At 50.7% G+C, this 14,271-nt stretch overlaps 1 protein-coding gene and 1 pseudogene across 1 annotated transcript in view; one reads left to right on the plus strand and one right to left on the minus strand.

Moving 5' to 3' along the window:
• ITIH3 (inter-alpha-trypsin inhibitor heavy chain 3) overlaps window positions 1-14,271 on the plus strand; it is a 401,722-nt gene that overhangs the window by 287,331 nt on the left and 100,120 nt on the right. The window contains exon 12 of the mRNA XM_063940620.1: window positions 628-813. Within this exon, the coding sequence (XP_063796690.1) occupies window positions 628-813 (186 nt within the window). The remainder of the gene's footprint in view (window positions 1-627; window positions 814-14,271) is intronic.
• On the minus strand, window positions 13,375-13,493 carry LOC134962722 (5S ribosomal RNA; annotated as a pseudogene).

A 14,271-nucleotide genomic window follows, 5' to 3' on the forward strand; every position in this document is an offset into this window, starting at 1 on the left:
TTTGGTCCTCCGCAAATGTCACCATCATCCGCCATAAAACAGTACATGTGCAACACTGTGCAGTGGATTTTTTGTGTTTCACAAATTACCCTCAGTACCTTACTAGTTTGCCCTGTGTTATACCGCTTTCATATCGCAAACCCAGGTCGGACCCAGCTTTTGAACCTGGGCCCGACCCGGTTCCAAGCAGCTTCAGACTCTTTCACATTGCAGTTTCAACCTGGGTTATTCCCGGTTGGTGCCTTTCACACTGAACCCGGGTCACCCATGTTAAACACTGTGATGTGATTTAAAATGGACTTTTCTGGCTCACACTGATGAGGTTTCAAAGGAAATAAAAGGAGGGGCCGGGGACTGCTCTGAGCAGACACATAAACAGCCAATCAGCATCTTTTTCTGAGACCTGGGTTGAATATACCGGGTCACACTGCACCTCGACCTGGGCTGACCCGGCAACAACCCGGTAATAACTCTGGTTATTTTGGCGATGTGATAGGGGTATTAATGAATGTGTTAGGGGAATCGTTTTATTTACTATTTAATAAAAATGTCAATTAATGAACCAGTTTTGGTTATTTGTTGCGCCACGATGCTGAACAACATTCTTCTTTTTTCTTTTACCCTTAGGGATTTTATAGGGAAATCGCAAACCCAACATTGATGGACATTGAAATGCAATATCCTGAGAATTCCGTAGCTGACCTCACTAAGAACAACTTCAAGCATTACTTCGAGGGTGATGAAATCGTAGTTGTCGGACGTGTAACTGACAATGACTTGAACTCATTTATTGTAGATGTAAAGGCAGAAGGGGTAAGTGCATACTATGTGCTTTATGTGGCATAACAGTAACACAGTTCTACTGTCTCTGTGTAACAAGATACAGTACACAATAGAGCAGAAGGATATAAACCACCATATATTGATTTCTCTCCTTGATTCTTCTTCCCATAATTCTATTGAGGATTATTCAGATGTGGTAGGAGTAGCTATCACTGCTGCTTTCTTGGAAGCAGCAGTGATAGCGCTGGATGGTGATGTAGCAGGAGGTGTCTGTTACAAGTAGACTCCTCCTGCTGCCGTAGCGATCCGACCTGCATGCCAGGATGTAGCAACGGATCACTCACACACCATTGGGCAGCTTGCAGCACCCATGGGGACACACAAGACACCCATCGAAGAGGCCAGTTAGTCTCTGTGCAATAATGGAGATCCCTGGCCTCCCCCCCCCCTTTCTAAACGGAGTCCGTCGCTGCCCCCTCCCCGCCCCAAAATGGCATCAGACTGTCAATCACTGAGAATCTGATGCCATCCCTGTGACTTGTGTCGCAGGACTTATTCACGCATGCACAGAATGGATCATGTGCAAAGATCAGGTCACACATAGAATGTGCAAAGTACTGAACATCGGTACTGTGCGCATCAGGGCGTACATCCAACCGGACCTGAATGAGGTCCCTTGTGCAGTTAGTATTATCAGGTAGAGAAGATGAAGGAGAGATGGCTAAATTCACACATAATTTAGACTGTTCAAAAAGAACCAAAATACTGGACCACCACTCACAAGGCAGGCTGTACTAAGGGCAAAAATGTGGCCAAAACTCTTGGGATTCTAAACAGAATCCAACTGGATCCCTCCCAGTGTCCACTGTGGTGTATGTGTCATACTGCATATGCGCAGAGTCCTGTGATTGCAAAGCAGTGCCGTAACTAGGCATTTTAGCGCTGTGTGCAAGAAACGTCATTGGCGCCCCCCCCCCCTATGTAAGATAGGGGCAGTGCGCGCCGCAGGTGCGCGGTAAATATAAAGGGCGTGGCTTCATGGGGAAGGGGCGTGGCCGCAAAACAATACCAATTCATACTGCGGTGCACAGTAGTCTACATTATTCAAATTACGCTGCACAGTAGCGCCACTACACCAGGTAGAGCCCCTTTGACACATAATACGGCAGACAGTCCCCTTTTTTACACATTATGGCAGACAGCGTCCCCTTTTTACACATTACGGCAGACAGCGTCCCCTTTTTACACATTACGGCAGACAGCATCCCCCTTATTACACATTACGGCAGACAGTCCCCTTTTTACACATTACGGCCGACAGCGTCCCCCTTATTACACATTACGGCAGACAGCATCCCCCTTATTACACATTACGGCAGACAGCGCCCCCCTTATTACACATTACGGCAGACATTGTCCCCCTTTCACAATTGGTGATAAAATATACATAATATGTGGCTAAATATACAGTGCTGCTACTCACAAGTCAGGGGATGGAAAACTGCAGCCTGCCCGAGTGCGTTCTCCTCCTCTCAAAGCTCCTCGCAGCGATTGGCGGGGCGCAGGGAGACTGAGTAAGCCGGGACAGGCTCCCGAGTTGCGGGGGTGGCCATTCGGCATCCAGGGCAGAGAGAGGTGGTTGAGTTTGAAAGGAGAGAACCGGGAGCTGGGAGCTGCGCTCCCGAGTCCCTTGCAGAGACGGAGGCACAGGTGGGAGACAGGCGCCGGCAGAGACCTGACAGCGCGTCGTGCGGGGGGGGGGGGGAGAGGGAGATGTGTCAGGATGTATCATATCATAGATGCAATGTGTCTTACATACACCCGTAATCTGTATTGACCTATTATGATTTTTTTGTACTTTACATTTATTCATTTAACTTTTTATACCTAAATTCCAGGCCTTTTATCTGGTGACTAGTGTACAATATAGACCCATTCCCTGGTGGGTTACTGTATGCACAATACAAAATAAAAACGTACTCAGGTGGTTAATTAACAATATAAAGCATATATTCTCTGGTACCTAATATGCAGTTCATAACCACTTTTTAGATCCAGGAGAGAGCACTTGCAACCAACAGCTCCATCACTCTTACCACAACCTCCGGGGTCCGTGACTCGGGTATCCAGGTGATAGGTCGACAGAAGGTTCACAAGCAATAGGTTGAATAGGTTGACACCAAATGATTGACATACATATGGTCGGCATGGTCAAAAGGAAAATACACGAAAAGGTCGACATGAGCATATTTTGCTTTTTTTTTTTTTAGGACTTTTTCATTCTTTAGCATCCACGTGGACTACAATTCAGGATGGTAACCTGTGCCAAGCAAAGCGGTGCACTCATTGGGGGTCCACATGTTGGAAGGGAAACTTTGACACAAAAAACCCCTCAAAAACTCATGTTGACCTTTTCATGTGTTGATCATTTCCATGTTGACCTTTCATCCCTGTCGACCTTTTGACCATGTCGACATTGTGCATGTTGACCATTTGATGTCAGCCTAGACATTATCAACCTTCTGACTTTTGACCCTTTGATACATAACCCGTGACACAGGCCATACTACTCTGCCAGGAAAAGGGATGTGAGTTATATGTGGCAATCAACTTGATAGCCGCCTCCTGGATCTGCCACTGGCTAGTGTACAGTACAGTTCATATTCTCTGCTGAACAGTGTACAATACAGTTTTCTGTTGGCTTGTGTACAATATAGAATCTTTCTTGATGTAAAGTTTGCCATTCAAGCCTCATTTCTTGTGTCTAATCTCCTATATATTTGCCCTGTGACTGTGCCTGGCCCTCTAACGCTGGGTGGAGTCACAGTGGTGGGCGGAGTTAGCAGCTCCTGCCCTGTCCCAGCACACCACTAGCAGGACGGAGCTGCAGATACATAATCCGCCCACCAGCCAGAAGCCACCAGGGCATGGACACCCCACACTGCCATGTAACCACAGACCCCTCCCGTGCCACCTACACCCCAATGCCACCCACACCACACACCCCAAACCTCCCTCCAGCAGCTCCCACATGCAGCCACTGACAGTCCAGACACCCCCGACCCCGACGCCTGCATAACTCACCAGCACGCACTGCCCAGCCTAACCCACCGCACCGAACCCACCCGCCGCAGCACCTCCCACAGCCAGCCGCGCCACGGACACGGTGGCCGGGCCCCGCCGCCCGCACCACGGCCGACCAGACAGCCGCAGGCCGCTCCACCCCTCCCGCCCTCCACACACACCCAACGCCAGCTCCCGCACTGCAGCCGCGCCTGGGACCTACTGTCCCGCCAGATGCCGTCCGCACAACGGACGAAGAGATTGCAGTTATGGCGCAGCATCACCCGCGCCTGTAACTGCTGCCGCCGCCGCCATACACATCAGGTGGGACGGGTGGCGCAGGAGAAGGCTTCATAGCCCCCCCTGCGCCGGTACAGACACCCGCTGCCTCCTCCGCACACCGAACACAACGCTGCCTCACACCATCCCCAGAGACCCGGACTGTACACCACAGGACCTGGCCTGCCGGCTCCACAGGCCAGAGACGGGGGACAGCACGCCTGCTAATGTGGCCGCTACACCAACTTCACAGGTGAGAGTGCACAGGCAGCTCCGCCTCTCTGCGTCCCCTCCCAGCCGCCCGCGTCCCCTCCCTGCCGCCCCCCGCGTCTCTGCATCCCCTCCCTGCGTCTCTGCATCCCCTCCCTGCCGCACCGCGTCTCTGCATCCCCTCCCTGCCGCTCCGCGTCTCTGCGTCCCCTCCCTGCCACCCCGCGTCTCTGCGTCCCCTCCCTGCCGCCCGCGTCTCTGCGTCCCCTCCCTGCCGCCCGCGTCTCTGCATCCCCTCCCTGCCACCCGCGTCTCTACGTCCCCTCCCTGCCGCCCGCGTCTCTGCGCCCCCACGTCTCTCTATCCCCTCCCTGCCGCCCCGCGTCCCCTCCCTGCCGCCCGCGTCTCTGCGTCCTCTCCCTGCCGCCCTCGTCTCTGCGTCCCCTCCCTGCCGCCCGCGTCTCTGCGTCCCCTCCCTGCCGCCCCACGTCTCTCTATCCCCTCCCTGCCGCCCGCGTCTCTGCGTCCCCTCCCTGGTACCCCGCGTCTCTGCGTCCCCTCCCTGCCGCCCACGTCTCTGCCTCCCCTCCCTGCCGCCCCGCGTCTCTGCCTCCCCTCCCTGCCGCCCGCGTCTCTGCATCCCCTCCCTGCCGCCCGCGTCTCTGCGTCCCCTCCCTGCCGCCCGCGTCTCTGCATCCCCTCCCTGCCGCCCGCGTCTCTGCGTCCCCTCCCTGCTGCCCCGCGTCTCCTCCCTGCGCCTCTGCGTCCCCTCCCTGCCGCCCCGCCTCTCTGCGTCCCCTCCCTGCCGCCCCACGTATCTGCCTCCCCTCCCTGCCGCCCGCCTCTCTGCGTCCCCTCCCTGCCGCCCCACATCTCTGCGTCCCCTCCCTGATACTCTGCGTCCCCTCCCTCCCCGCGTCTCTGCGTCCCCTCCCTGCCGCCCGTGTCTCTGCGTCCCCTCCCTGCCGCCCCGCGTATCTGCCTCCCCTCCCTGCCGCCCGCCTCTCTGTGTCCCCTCCCTGCCACCCTGCGTCTCTGTGTCCCCTCCCTGCCACCCTGCGTCTCTGTGTCCCCGCCCTGCGTCTGTGTCCCCTCCCTGCGTCTCTGTGGCCCCGCCCCGCATCTCTGTGTCCCCTCCCCGTCTGTCTCCTCCCTGCCGCCCCGCGTCTTTGTGTCCCCTCCCTGACGCCCCGCGTCTCTGCAGGGGTTAAAGGGGCGCAGCCCCTTCCGACGGTGTGAAGAGCGCCCGTAGGGCGCGATGAAGCACCTAGTGTATAAATAAAAGACCATTCTCTCCTGTCCAGTATTCCATATTTCCCCCAGCCCATGTGGCTGCTGTGCAATAGAGACACCAATCTAAACAATAAATCTACCCTAGCTTGTGGTTGCCCTTTCATTGTGGCTCATCTACCCTTTCAATGTGGCTCATCTACCCTTTCATTGTGGCTAGTATACAATGCTGGTCTCCTTCCTTTTGGAGGGCTAATTGGTCTTCAAGTGTTAATTTTTACAATTGGCTGGACAATTCCTCTTTCTATGGAGTTGATGTATCAAGCAGTGAAAAGAGTGGAGAAGTGGACTAGTGGAGAAGAAGCCCATAGCAACTAATACGATTTTGAGGTAACATCTATCAAGTACATTCTGTGAAATGATAGGTAGAAGCTCACTGGTTGGTTCCACTAGTCCACTTCTCCATTCTTTTCACTGCTTAATACATCAATCCCTATGTCACTTCTCTAGTCTGCATATCTATCTCTAAGCATGCTTTCCATACTATTCTCTTCAATTCCCAGTTCCAGTGCCAGATTAAGTAAACATCTAGTCAATTATTATTTTTTGGTTTTCAAATGCTATGCAGTTCAGTAGATAACCACATACATAAGACTAAAGCTGGGTACAAAGCCAACTCCCGACCGACTGGTTTGTCCAACATTGGACAAGTGTGTACCCTCCGCCGACCAGTTCTTTCCCCCAATCATGATGCCTGTCAGGTCTCTTAGTTTTATAAACATGCTTAAAAACCAGGAGACTCGACCGCCGACCACATGACAAGTGTGTAGGTTGCTGAGACCAGAGCAGGCGACCCATCTCCAGTTCCGGGAGCTCTGCACGCTGTCAGTGTGGAATCATTGAGTGATCCAGAGGGATCCTAACACCATCTGCTAATGCTGCAGGATCTGACGGTGGTGGCGGACATGGTGGTGAGACGCAGTGGGCATGGTGACGGGCCTGGATCCTGAAGGATCACTGACAGCCATTAGAGCAACATTTCCCAGTTTAAAAATGTAAGTTGGCCGCGGCAAGCCAATCGTGGTAAGCCGTATCATCGCCCTGCCCCCTAGTGCCAGCTTATAATAGCCTGTGCGAGGCAGCAGCTGTCAGTCTGACGGTGGCGGCGGCCATGCAAAAGAGTTTACAGGCTGCTGCCTCCAAGATAAAGGGTGGGATGTACTAACCTCCCCCGCCGTGTTATTTGGCTTTTCTCAGCGCTCTTTGTATTATCTTCGCGGCTGCTGGTCACCGCTCCTTTGCCCGGCGCTAGCCCTTGCTCCCTCACGCTCCCCGTCTTCATTCTCCTCTCTGCCATCCGTATCATCATGGCCACAGATTCCTCCGCTCTCCGCAGAGCTTGGTCAGCGCTTCGCTCCCTCTGTCAGCTGTCTGCCAGGAAGCTGTGACAAGTGCGCATGCTCAGCTGACGGGGGGAGCGCAGCGCTGACCAGGCTCTACGGAGAGCGGAGGAGTCAGTGGCCGCAGCGGTGACGATGTGGATGGCAGAGAGGAGAATGAAGGAGGGGAGCGTGGGGGAGCAACAACTAGCGCCGGGGGGGGGGGGGGGCGGAGCGGTGACCAGTAGCCACAAAGATAATACAAAGAGCGATGAGAAAAGCCAAATAACGCGGGGGGGGGGGGGAGGTTATTACATCCCGCCCACAGAGAGAAGAAGAGAATGCCACCGGTGCAGTAAGCCCTGTGGAGTTGGTGGCCATGCAAAAGAGCTTAAAGATGATGAAGATGTTGGAAGCCCTGGGGGAGGCATCAGCCATGCAAAAGAGCCCCCCAGGTGAAAGTGCTGCACAATAAATTATTTCAATATTAGGTGTTGTGTCTTTTTAGTTTAATATTTTCTTTACAAGCAGGCTACAGGTGCCATCAGGCCCTTGATGTTTCGGACATGCTAGCAGTTGTCGTTCTCCAAGTCCCTGCATGACAAAGCTAGCCAGCCGGGACCTGTAGGCTGTCTGTAAAGAACAATATTGGGGTACCATGAAGTCTACACCCACTTCCAACAGGGGTGCAGGACTTTCAGCAGGGGTGCTGGTTGTCCAACGGGGGTGCTATTTGATGCTCGGGAGGGGGAACCCCATTTTATTTTTTGCGGTCCCCGCTTTTCAAGGAATTCCAACCCTTGACCAGTTTTGCGGTTGGTAAATGAGATGACAGTAGGATCCCTACACCAAATATCCCTCTGCTATGATATTATCCCTCTAGCTGGTTTAGCCTGGTACTGGCTTTTGGAAACTAGGGAGAACCCTACTCTGGTTTTTCCTGCTAAATTCCATTACCAAATAAGGTTGAGGGGTCCACTTTTTTAATTAATATTATTATTATTTATTTTATTCCCCGGGATGTTAACAATTCTCAACCTCTCCCCTTGACCATTGTTATTGAAATATTATTCCCTTTCCCCCAATTATTATTACTAAATGCCCCTTTACCCACAGCCAAATGTATTTTTTCAGCAGATTGTTTCAGCAGCCACAGATTGGAGGTCTGCTGAAAAATTGGGCAAGTGTGTACATTGAATGTAGAATCTGCAACAGGTCTGCAGTAGGATTGTATAAACAGTCTTTTCTGGAGTCTGATCTGCTGAGAATTGGACAAGTGAATACCTCCCAACTTTTGATGCAGTTAAATCGGGACCTGGAGCGCCCGTGCCTGAAAAGGGTGTGTGGATTTGAGTGGTGGGGCGTGGCCTTTTGATGGAGAAGATGTGGCCTTGTTGCACAACCCCCGAGATCTTCATTTTGGGGGCCTGCCCAGCACTCACCGAGCAGCTGGCCAGCCTCCTGCTCACCTCCCTGCACTGTAAGATTCCATGCACATGTGGATGGGGTGGCACTCAATAACCTGGCTGTCGGGATCCCGGCGCTGGGATCCCAACCGCTATGATACTGCCAACTACTGTATTTTCACTCTTGGGGTGTCCGCGACAACCCTGGAGGGAGAATAAACGTGCCACTGTGCCTGCAGCGTGGTGAGCTCACCTAGCCCGCAAGGGGCTCTTTTGCGCTCACCCCGCTGCCGGCATTCCGGCGGTTGGGATCCTGGCACCAGTATGCTGGGCACCGGGTTCCCGACTGCTGGCCAAGTGTAGTAGACCCTGTGGATGACATCTATTCAGTGCTCACTGACTGCTTTGCATAGCAGAGCAGCGGTGATCACAGGCTCTCCCAACCTGCCCCCATGGGACAGCGGGACAGTGTCTGAATAGTGTGACTGTCCTACTGGAATCGGGACAGTTGGGAAGTAAGCAAGTGTGTAGCCAGCTTAAGGGTGAAATATAGCCACTGCAGCCCTTGACACTACTACTGTACTAAGAAAAATGTGAGATCTTGCATATATGGAAAATGAAGTTCAGATACAGCATTGAGCATGGGGCCTAATTCAGACCTGATCATAGCAGCAACTTTGGGGGTCATTCCGAGTTGATCGCTCGCTGTGATCAGGTAAAAAAACTGCAAAACTCCGCATGCGTATGCGCCGCAATACACATGCGCGTCGTACGGCCACAAAGAGCATCGTTGTTTTGCACTGCTTATAGTGACGATTCCATTCGCACAGCCAATCGCAAGGAGATTGACAGGAAGTGGGAGTTTATGGGTGTCAACTGACCGTTTTCTGGGAGTGTTTGGAAAAACGCAGGCGTGTCCAGGCGTTTGCAGGGCGGGTATCTGACGTCAATTCCGGGACCTTCATCGCAGCAATCATCGCACAGAATAAGTAACTACAGGGCTGGTCTTGTTTTGCACAAAATGTTTTTGTACCACTCGGCTGCACTGGAGTTCGCACTCTTGCAAAGCGAAAACACACTCCCCCGTGGGCGGCGACTATGCGTTTGCACAGCTGCTAAAAGTAGCTAGCGAGCGATCAACTCGGAATGAGGGCTTTTGTTAGCAGATAGGCAAAACCATGTGCACTGCAGAGGGGGGCAGATGTAACATGTGCAGAGAGTGTTAGATTTGGGTGGGGTGTGTTCAAACTGAAATCTAAATTGTAAAAATAAAGCAGCCATGGTTTTGCTCATCTACAAACAAAGTTACTGCTACGATCAGGTCTAGATTAGGCAGAGCCGGCCCTAGGCATAGGCAGACTAGGCAATTGCCTAGGGCATTTGGTATGCTTAGGGGCACCAGCAGCTTCTGCTGATTAAAATGACATGCGGCATGCCTATATTCTGTGGAAATCACTGTAATGTAGCATTTTGTATGCAGATACAGCCGCAGTTGCACACAGAATATAGGCATGCTGCATATCATTTTAATCAGCAAAAGCTGCTTGTGCATCCTAGCCACATAGTAATGCAAATAAGATGCATTTTCATAAACAAAAGGTGCCCCAATGTTAGCAGAGCTGCCAGCTGACTCATGCCAGGCATGTCCTGTAGAACTAGCGGTGGTGCTAGGGGGCACCAGCCAAAATCTTGCCTAGGGCATCATATTGGTTAGGGCCAGCTCTGAGATTAGGCCCATGGTTAACAAGATCTAATCTTAAAACAATCATCTTCCAGTGACCCACAGATAAAAGAAATCTTCCCTGGTCCCTGCTCAGAGCATGGTGCACCTCGGAGCACTGTTGGACACCCAGAACCAACGGTTGTTTTTGTCTCCGGAAAAGATCCTGAAACTTCAGGACAAGATAAGATGCTTCCTCTCTCGCCCACGTGTGTCGATACACTCGACGATGCAAGTACTAGGCCTCATGGTGTCGGCATTCGACATGGTGGAGTACGCTCAATTTCATTCCCACCCTCCGCAGAGGTTAATTCTCTCCGAGTGGGATGGCCTACCTCACCGGGTCAGGTCTCACATGATATCCTTGACTCCGGAGGTCCGTCTGTCACTGACTTGGTGGCTGCAGGGCCAACAACTGAGCAGGGGTCGTCCATTCTGGATCTCCAACTGGGTCCTTCTGATGATGAACGCCAGTCTGCGGGGTTGGGGCGCGGTTAGAGCAACACTCTCTTCAGAGTCGGTGGACCAGGGAGGAATCTCTCCTCCCGATAAACATTCTGGAATTGCGGGCAGTGTTCAATGCTTTGACACTGGCCCTGCCTCTGGTACAGAACAGGTCTGTTCAAGTACAGTCGGACAATGCCACCATGGTGGCGTACATAAATCATCAAGGCGGCACCCGAAGCCGCAAAGCCATGAGGGAAGTGTCAAAGATTCTTTGTTGGGCGGAACACCATCTGCCAACCCTATCGGCAGTGTTCAGGGGTCCTGAATTGGGAAGCGGACTTCCTCAGTCATCAGGACATACACGCCGGAGAGTGGAGCCTTCATCCGGAGGTCTTTCAACTCCTCGTGGAACAGTGGGGTCTACCAGATGTAGACCTGATGGCATCTCGACACAATCACAAGGTTCCGGTCTTCGAAGCAAGGACAAGGGATCCGCAAGCAGCGTTCGTGGATGCAGTGGCAATTCCATGGAACTTTCGACTGCCGTACGTGTTCCCTCCGGTGTCACTCCTGCCCAGGGTAATTCGGAAGTTCAAGCAAGAAGGAGGAACACTTGGCGTGGCCCAGACGGCATTGGTTCTCAGACATGCAGGGTCTATTGATAGAGCGTCCTCTTCTGCTTCCGCAGCGTCCAGGATGTCTACCAGGATTTGGCCCGGCTGGCTTTGATGGTGTGGCTCTTGAAGCTTCCGTACTGCGGGCCAAAGGGTTTTCTGAGTCGGTCATTCAAACTATGTTGAAGGCCCGTAAACCGGCTTCTGCTCGGCTTTATCATAGGGTCTGGAATTTTTACTTCGCCTGGTGTGCGACTAACAATTATGATGCATGCAAGTTCAATACTGCCAAGCTTTTGGCTTTCCTGCAACAGGGCCTGGACTTGGGCCTTCATCTGTCTGGCCTCCCTCAAGGTTCATATTTCTGCCTTGTCGATATGGTTTCAGAGAAAAATTGCGACTCTGCCTGATGTTCATACATTTACTCAGGGTGTTTTGCGGATTCAACCTCCCTATGTCCCGCCTGTGGCTCCTTGGGATTTGTCGGTTGTTCTGGATGCCTTACAAGAGTCTCCGTTTGAACCTCTTGAGTCTGTGGACTTTAAGTGGCTTACTCTTAAGGTCTTGTTCTTGCTGGCTATTGCATCTGCTAGATGGATTTCAGACTTGGGTGCCTTGTCCTGTCGGTCACCCTTTCTGATTTTTCACCATGACCTTGCGGTTCTTAGAACTCGTCCTGGTTATCTGCCTAAGGTGGTGTCATCTTTCCACCTTAATCAAGAGATTGTGGTTCTGGCCTTTACCTCTCCAGGTTTATCCTCCAAAGAGCGTTCTTTGGATGTGGTATGGGCTCTCCGTATTTATGTGAAGAGGACAGCTTCTCTTAGGAGATTATTCCCTCTTTGTCCTTTTTGGTTTTCACAAACGTGGCTGGCGTGCTAACAAGCAGAAAAAACAAGTATGGTCCTTTAGAGAGAACAAAGAACCAAAAAAAAGCAACTATAGGCCTTTTCCTGAGCACACTTGAAAAAATTGTAATGATGAGATTATTAAAAATTAACATTTATTAATACAGGTTGAGTATCCCATATCCAAATATTCCGAAATACGGAATATTCCGAAATACGGACTTTTTTGAGTAAGAGTGAGATAGTGAAACCTTTGTTTTTTGGTGGCTCAATGTACACAAACTTTGTTTAATACACAAAGTTATTAAAAATATTGGCCCTCATTCCGAGTCGTTCGCTCGGTATATTTCATCGCATCGCAGTGAAATTCCGCTTAGTACGCATGCGCAATATTCGCACTGCGCCAAGTAATTTAACAATGAAGATAGTATTTTTACTCACGGCTTTTTCTTCGCTCCGGCGATCGTAATGTGATTGACAGGAAATGGGTGTTACTGGGCGGAAACACGGCGTTTCAGGGGCGTGTGGTTAAAAACGCTACCGTTTCCGGAAAAAACGCAGGAGTGGCCGGAGAAACGGAGGAGTGTCTGGGCGAACGCTGGGTGTGTTTATGACGTCAAACCAGGAACGACAAGCACTGAACTGATCGCAGATGCCGAGTAAGTCTGAAGCTACTCTGAAACTGCTAAGTAGTTTGTAATCGCAATATTGCGAATACATCGGTCGCAATTTTAAGAAGCTAAGATTCACTCCCAGTAGGCGGCGGCTTAGCGTGTGTAACTCTGCTAAAATCGCCTTGCGAGCGATCAACTCGGAATGAGGGCCATTGTATTAAATGACCTTCAGGCTGTGTGTATAAGGTGTATGTGAAACATAAATGAATTGTGTGAATGTACACACACTTTGTTTAATGAACAAAGTTATAAAAAATATTGGCTAAAATGACCTTCAGGCTGTGTGTACAAGGTGTATATGTAACATAAATGCATTCTGTGCTTAGATTTAGGTAACATCACCATGATATCTCATTATGGTATGCATTTATTCCAAAATACAGAAAAATCCGATATCCAAAATACCTCTGGTCCCAAGCATTTTGGATAAGGGATAGTCAACCTGTATATACTTAAGAAAAAGCGAGAGCTGGCATTAATAATTAAAGAGCATAAGTGTTTGCCAGTACCAATGTACCTGTTATAGGCAAAATTATAATATAGGTGAGCGAAAATAAATGAACCCTCATATATGGAGAAAATTCATACATAACCTCTCTAATCAGGAATTTATATGAATGAGGTCACTACCTCGAGTCCGATATAATCTGACAAATGCTATTGACCTGAGATCAGATTGATGTAATGAGTCCCAAGTTGCTTAAACTGTTGGAGAGTAAAATACCTACGGTACCTAGCATTCCCTGGTGGTTCCCCATCCAGGTACTGACCAGGCCCTGCAGTGCTTGGCTTCCAAGATCAGACGAGTTTGGGCATATTCAGTGCGGTCTGACCGTAGGTGAAATTGTCTCCTAGGCGCACCGTTTTCCGATTGTATTGGGACCCAGAATCAATTGCGAATTAATTGGATATTAGATTATATATGGTCAGAAATGAGTATGATAATAACACAGTAGTCTTATAAATTTCTGATCGGTGGTAGACTTCAAACAATAGTGCTGACTATGCAGTCTTGAGATTGATATTATCAAAGAAACAATTGTGCTCCTAATCAGCCTAAGCAGCAGGAGGGTTTAATAGTGCCCACAATGGTGGAATAATAGAGAATCTATTACAATTGTGCTCCAAAAGAGCCCAAGCAACAAATGGGCTTAGTAATCTCCACAATAATCAGGACAATAGAAAATGTGTATACAGTATAGTAATTATCAGTGGTATTAATTAGAGCATATATGGTAATTGCAGATTGCAAATGTCCCTTTATGAGAGGGTTACTCCCTCTCCACCCTTACCCAGCAGTTATGCACCAAAAGCTCATGGGGATATGAAAAGAATTTATATATCACAAAATAAATTTCTCAGGTTTCCCCTAATGAATGGGGAAATGCATGGTGAACCCTGTGGGAAAGTAAGGGGGAGCCGCAGGTCGGGCAAGGAGAGTCCGTTTTCGGCCAGGAGCCGATGACTGTCTTACCCAACCTCTTGTGGAGACCCTCTAGCCGGTAGACGGGACAGGAATCGAGGAGTGAGGCGCCGGCGGCCGCGGTCCGTATGACCGGAAATTCGGGCGCCGGGACCGGAAGTGACGCGCGTTTCGCTCCGAGAGCTTGATCACATG

Source organism: Pseudophryne corroboree, chromosome 9 (assembly GCF_028390025.1).
Source record: "Pseudophryne corroboree isolate aPseCor3 chromosome 9, aPseCor3.hap2, whole genome shotgun sequence".
In the NCBI taxonomy this organism is placed as follows: Eukaryota; Metazoa; Chordata; class Amphibia; order Anura; family Myobatrachidae; genus Pseudophryne; species Pseudophryne corroboree.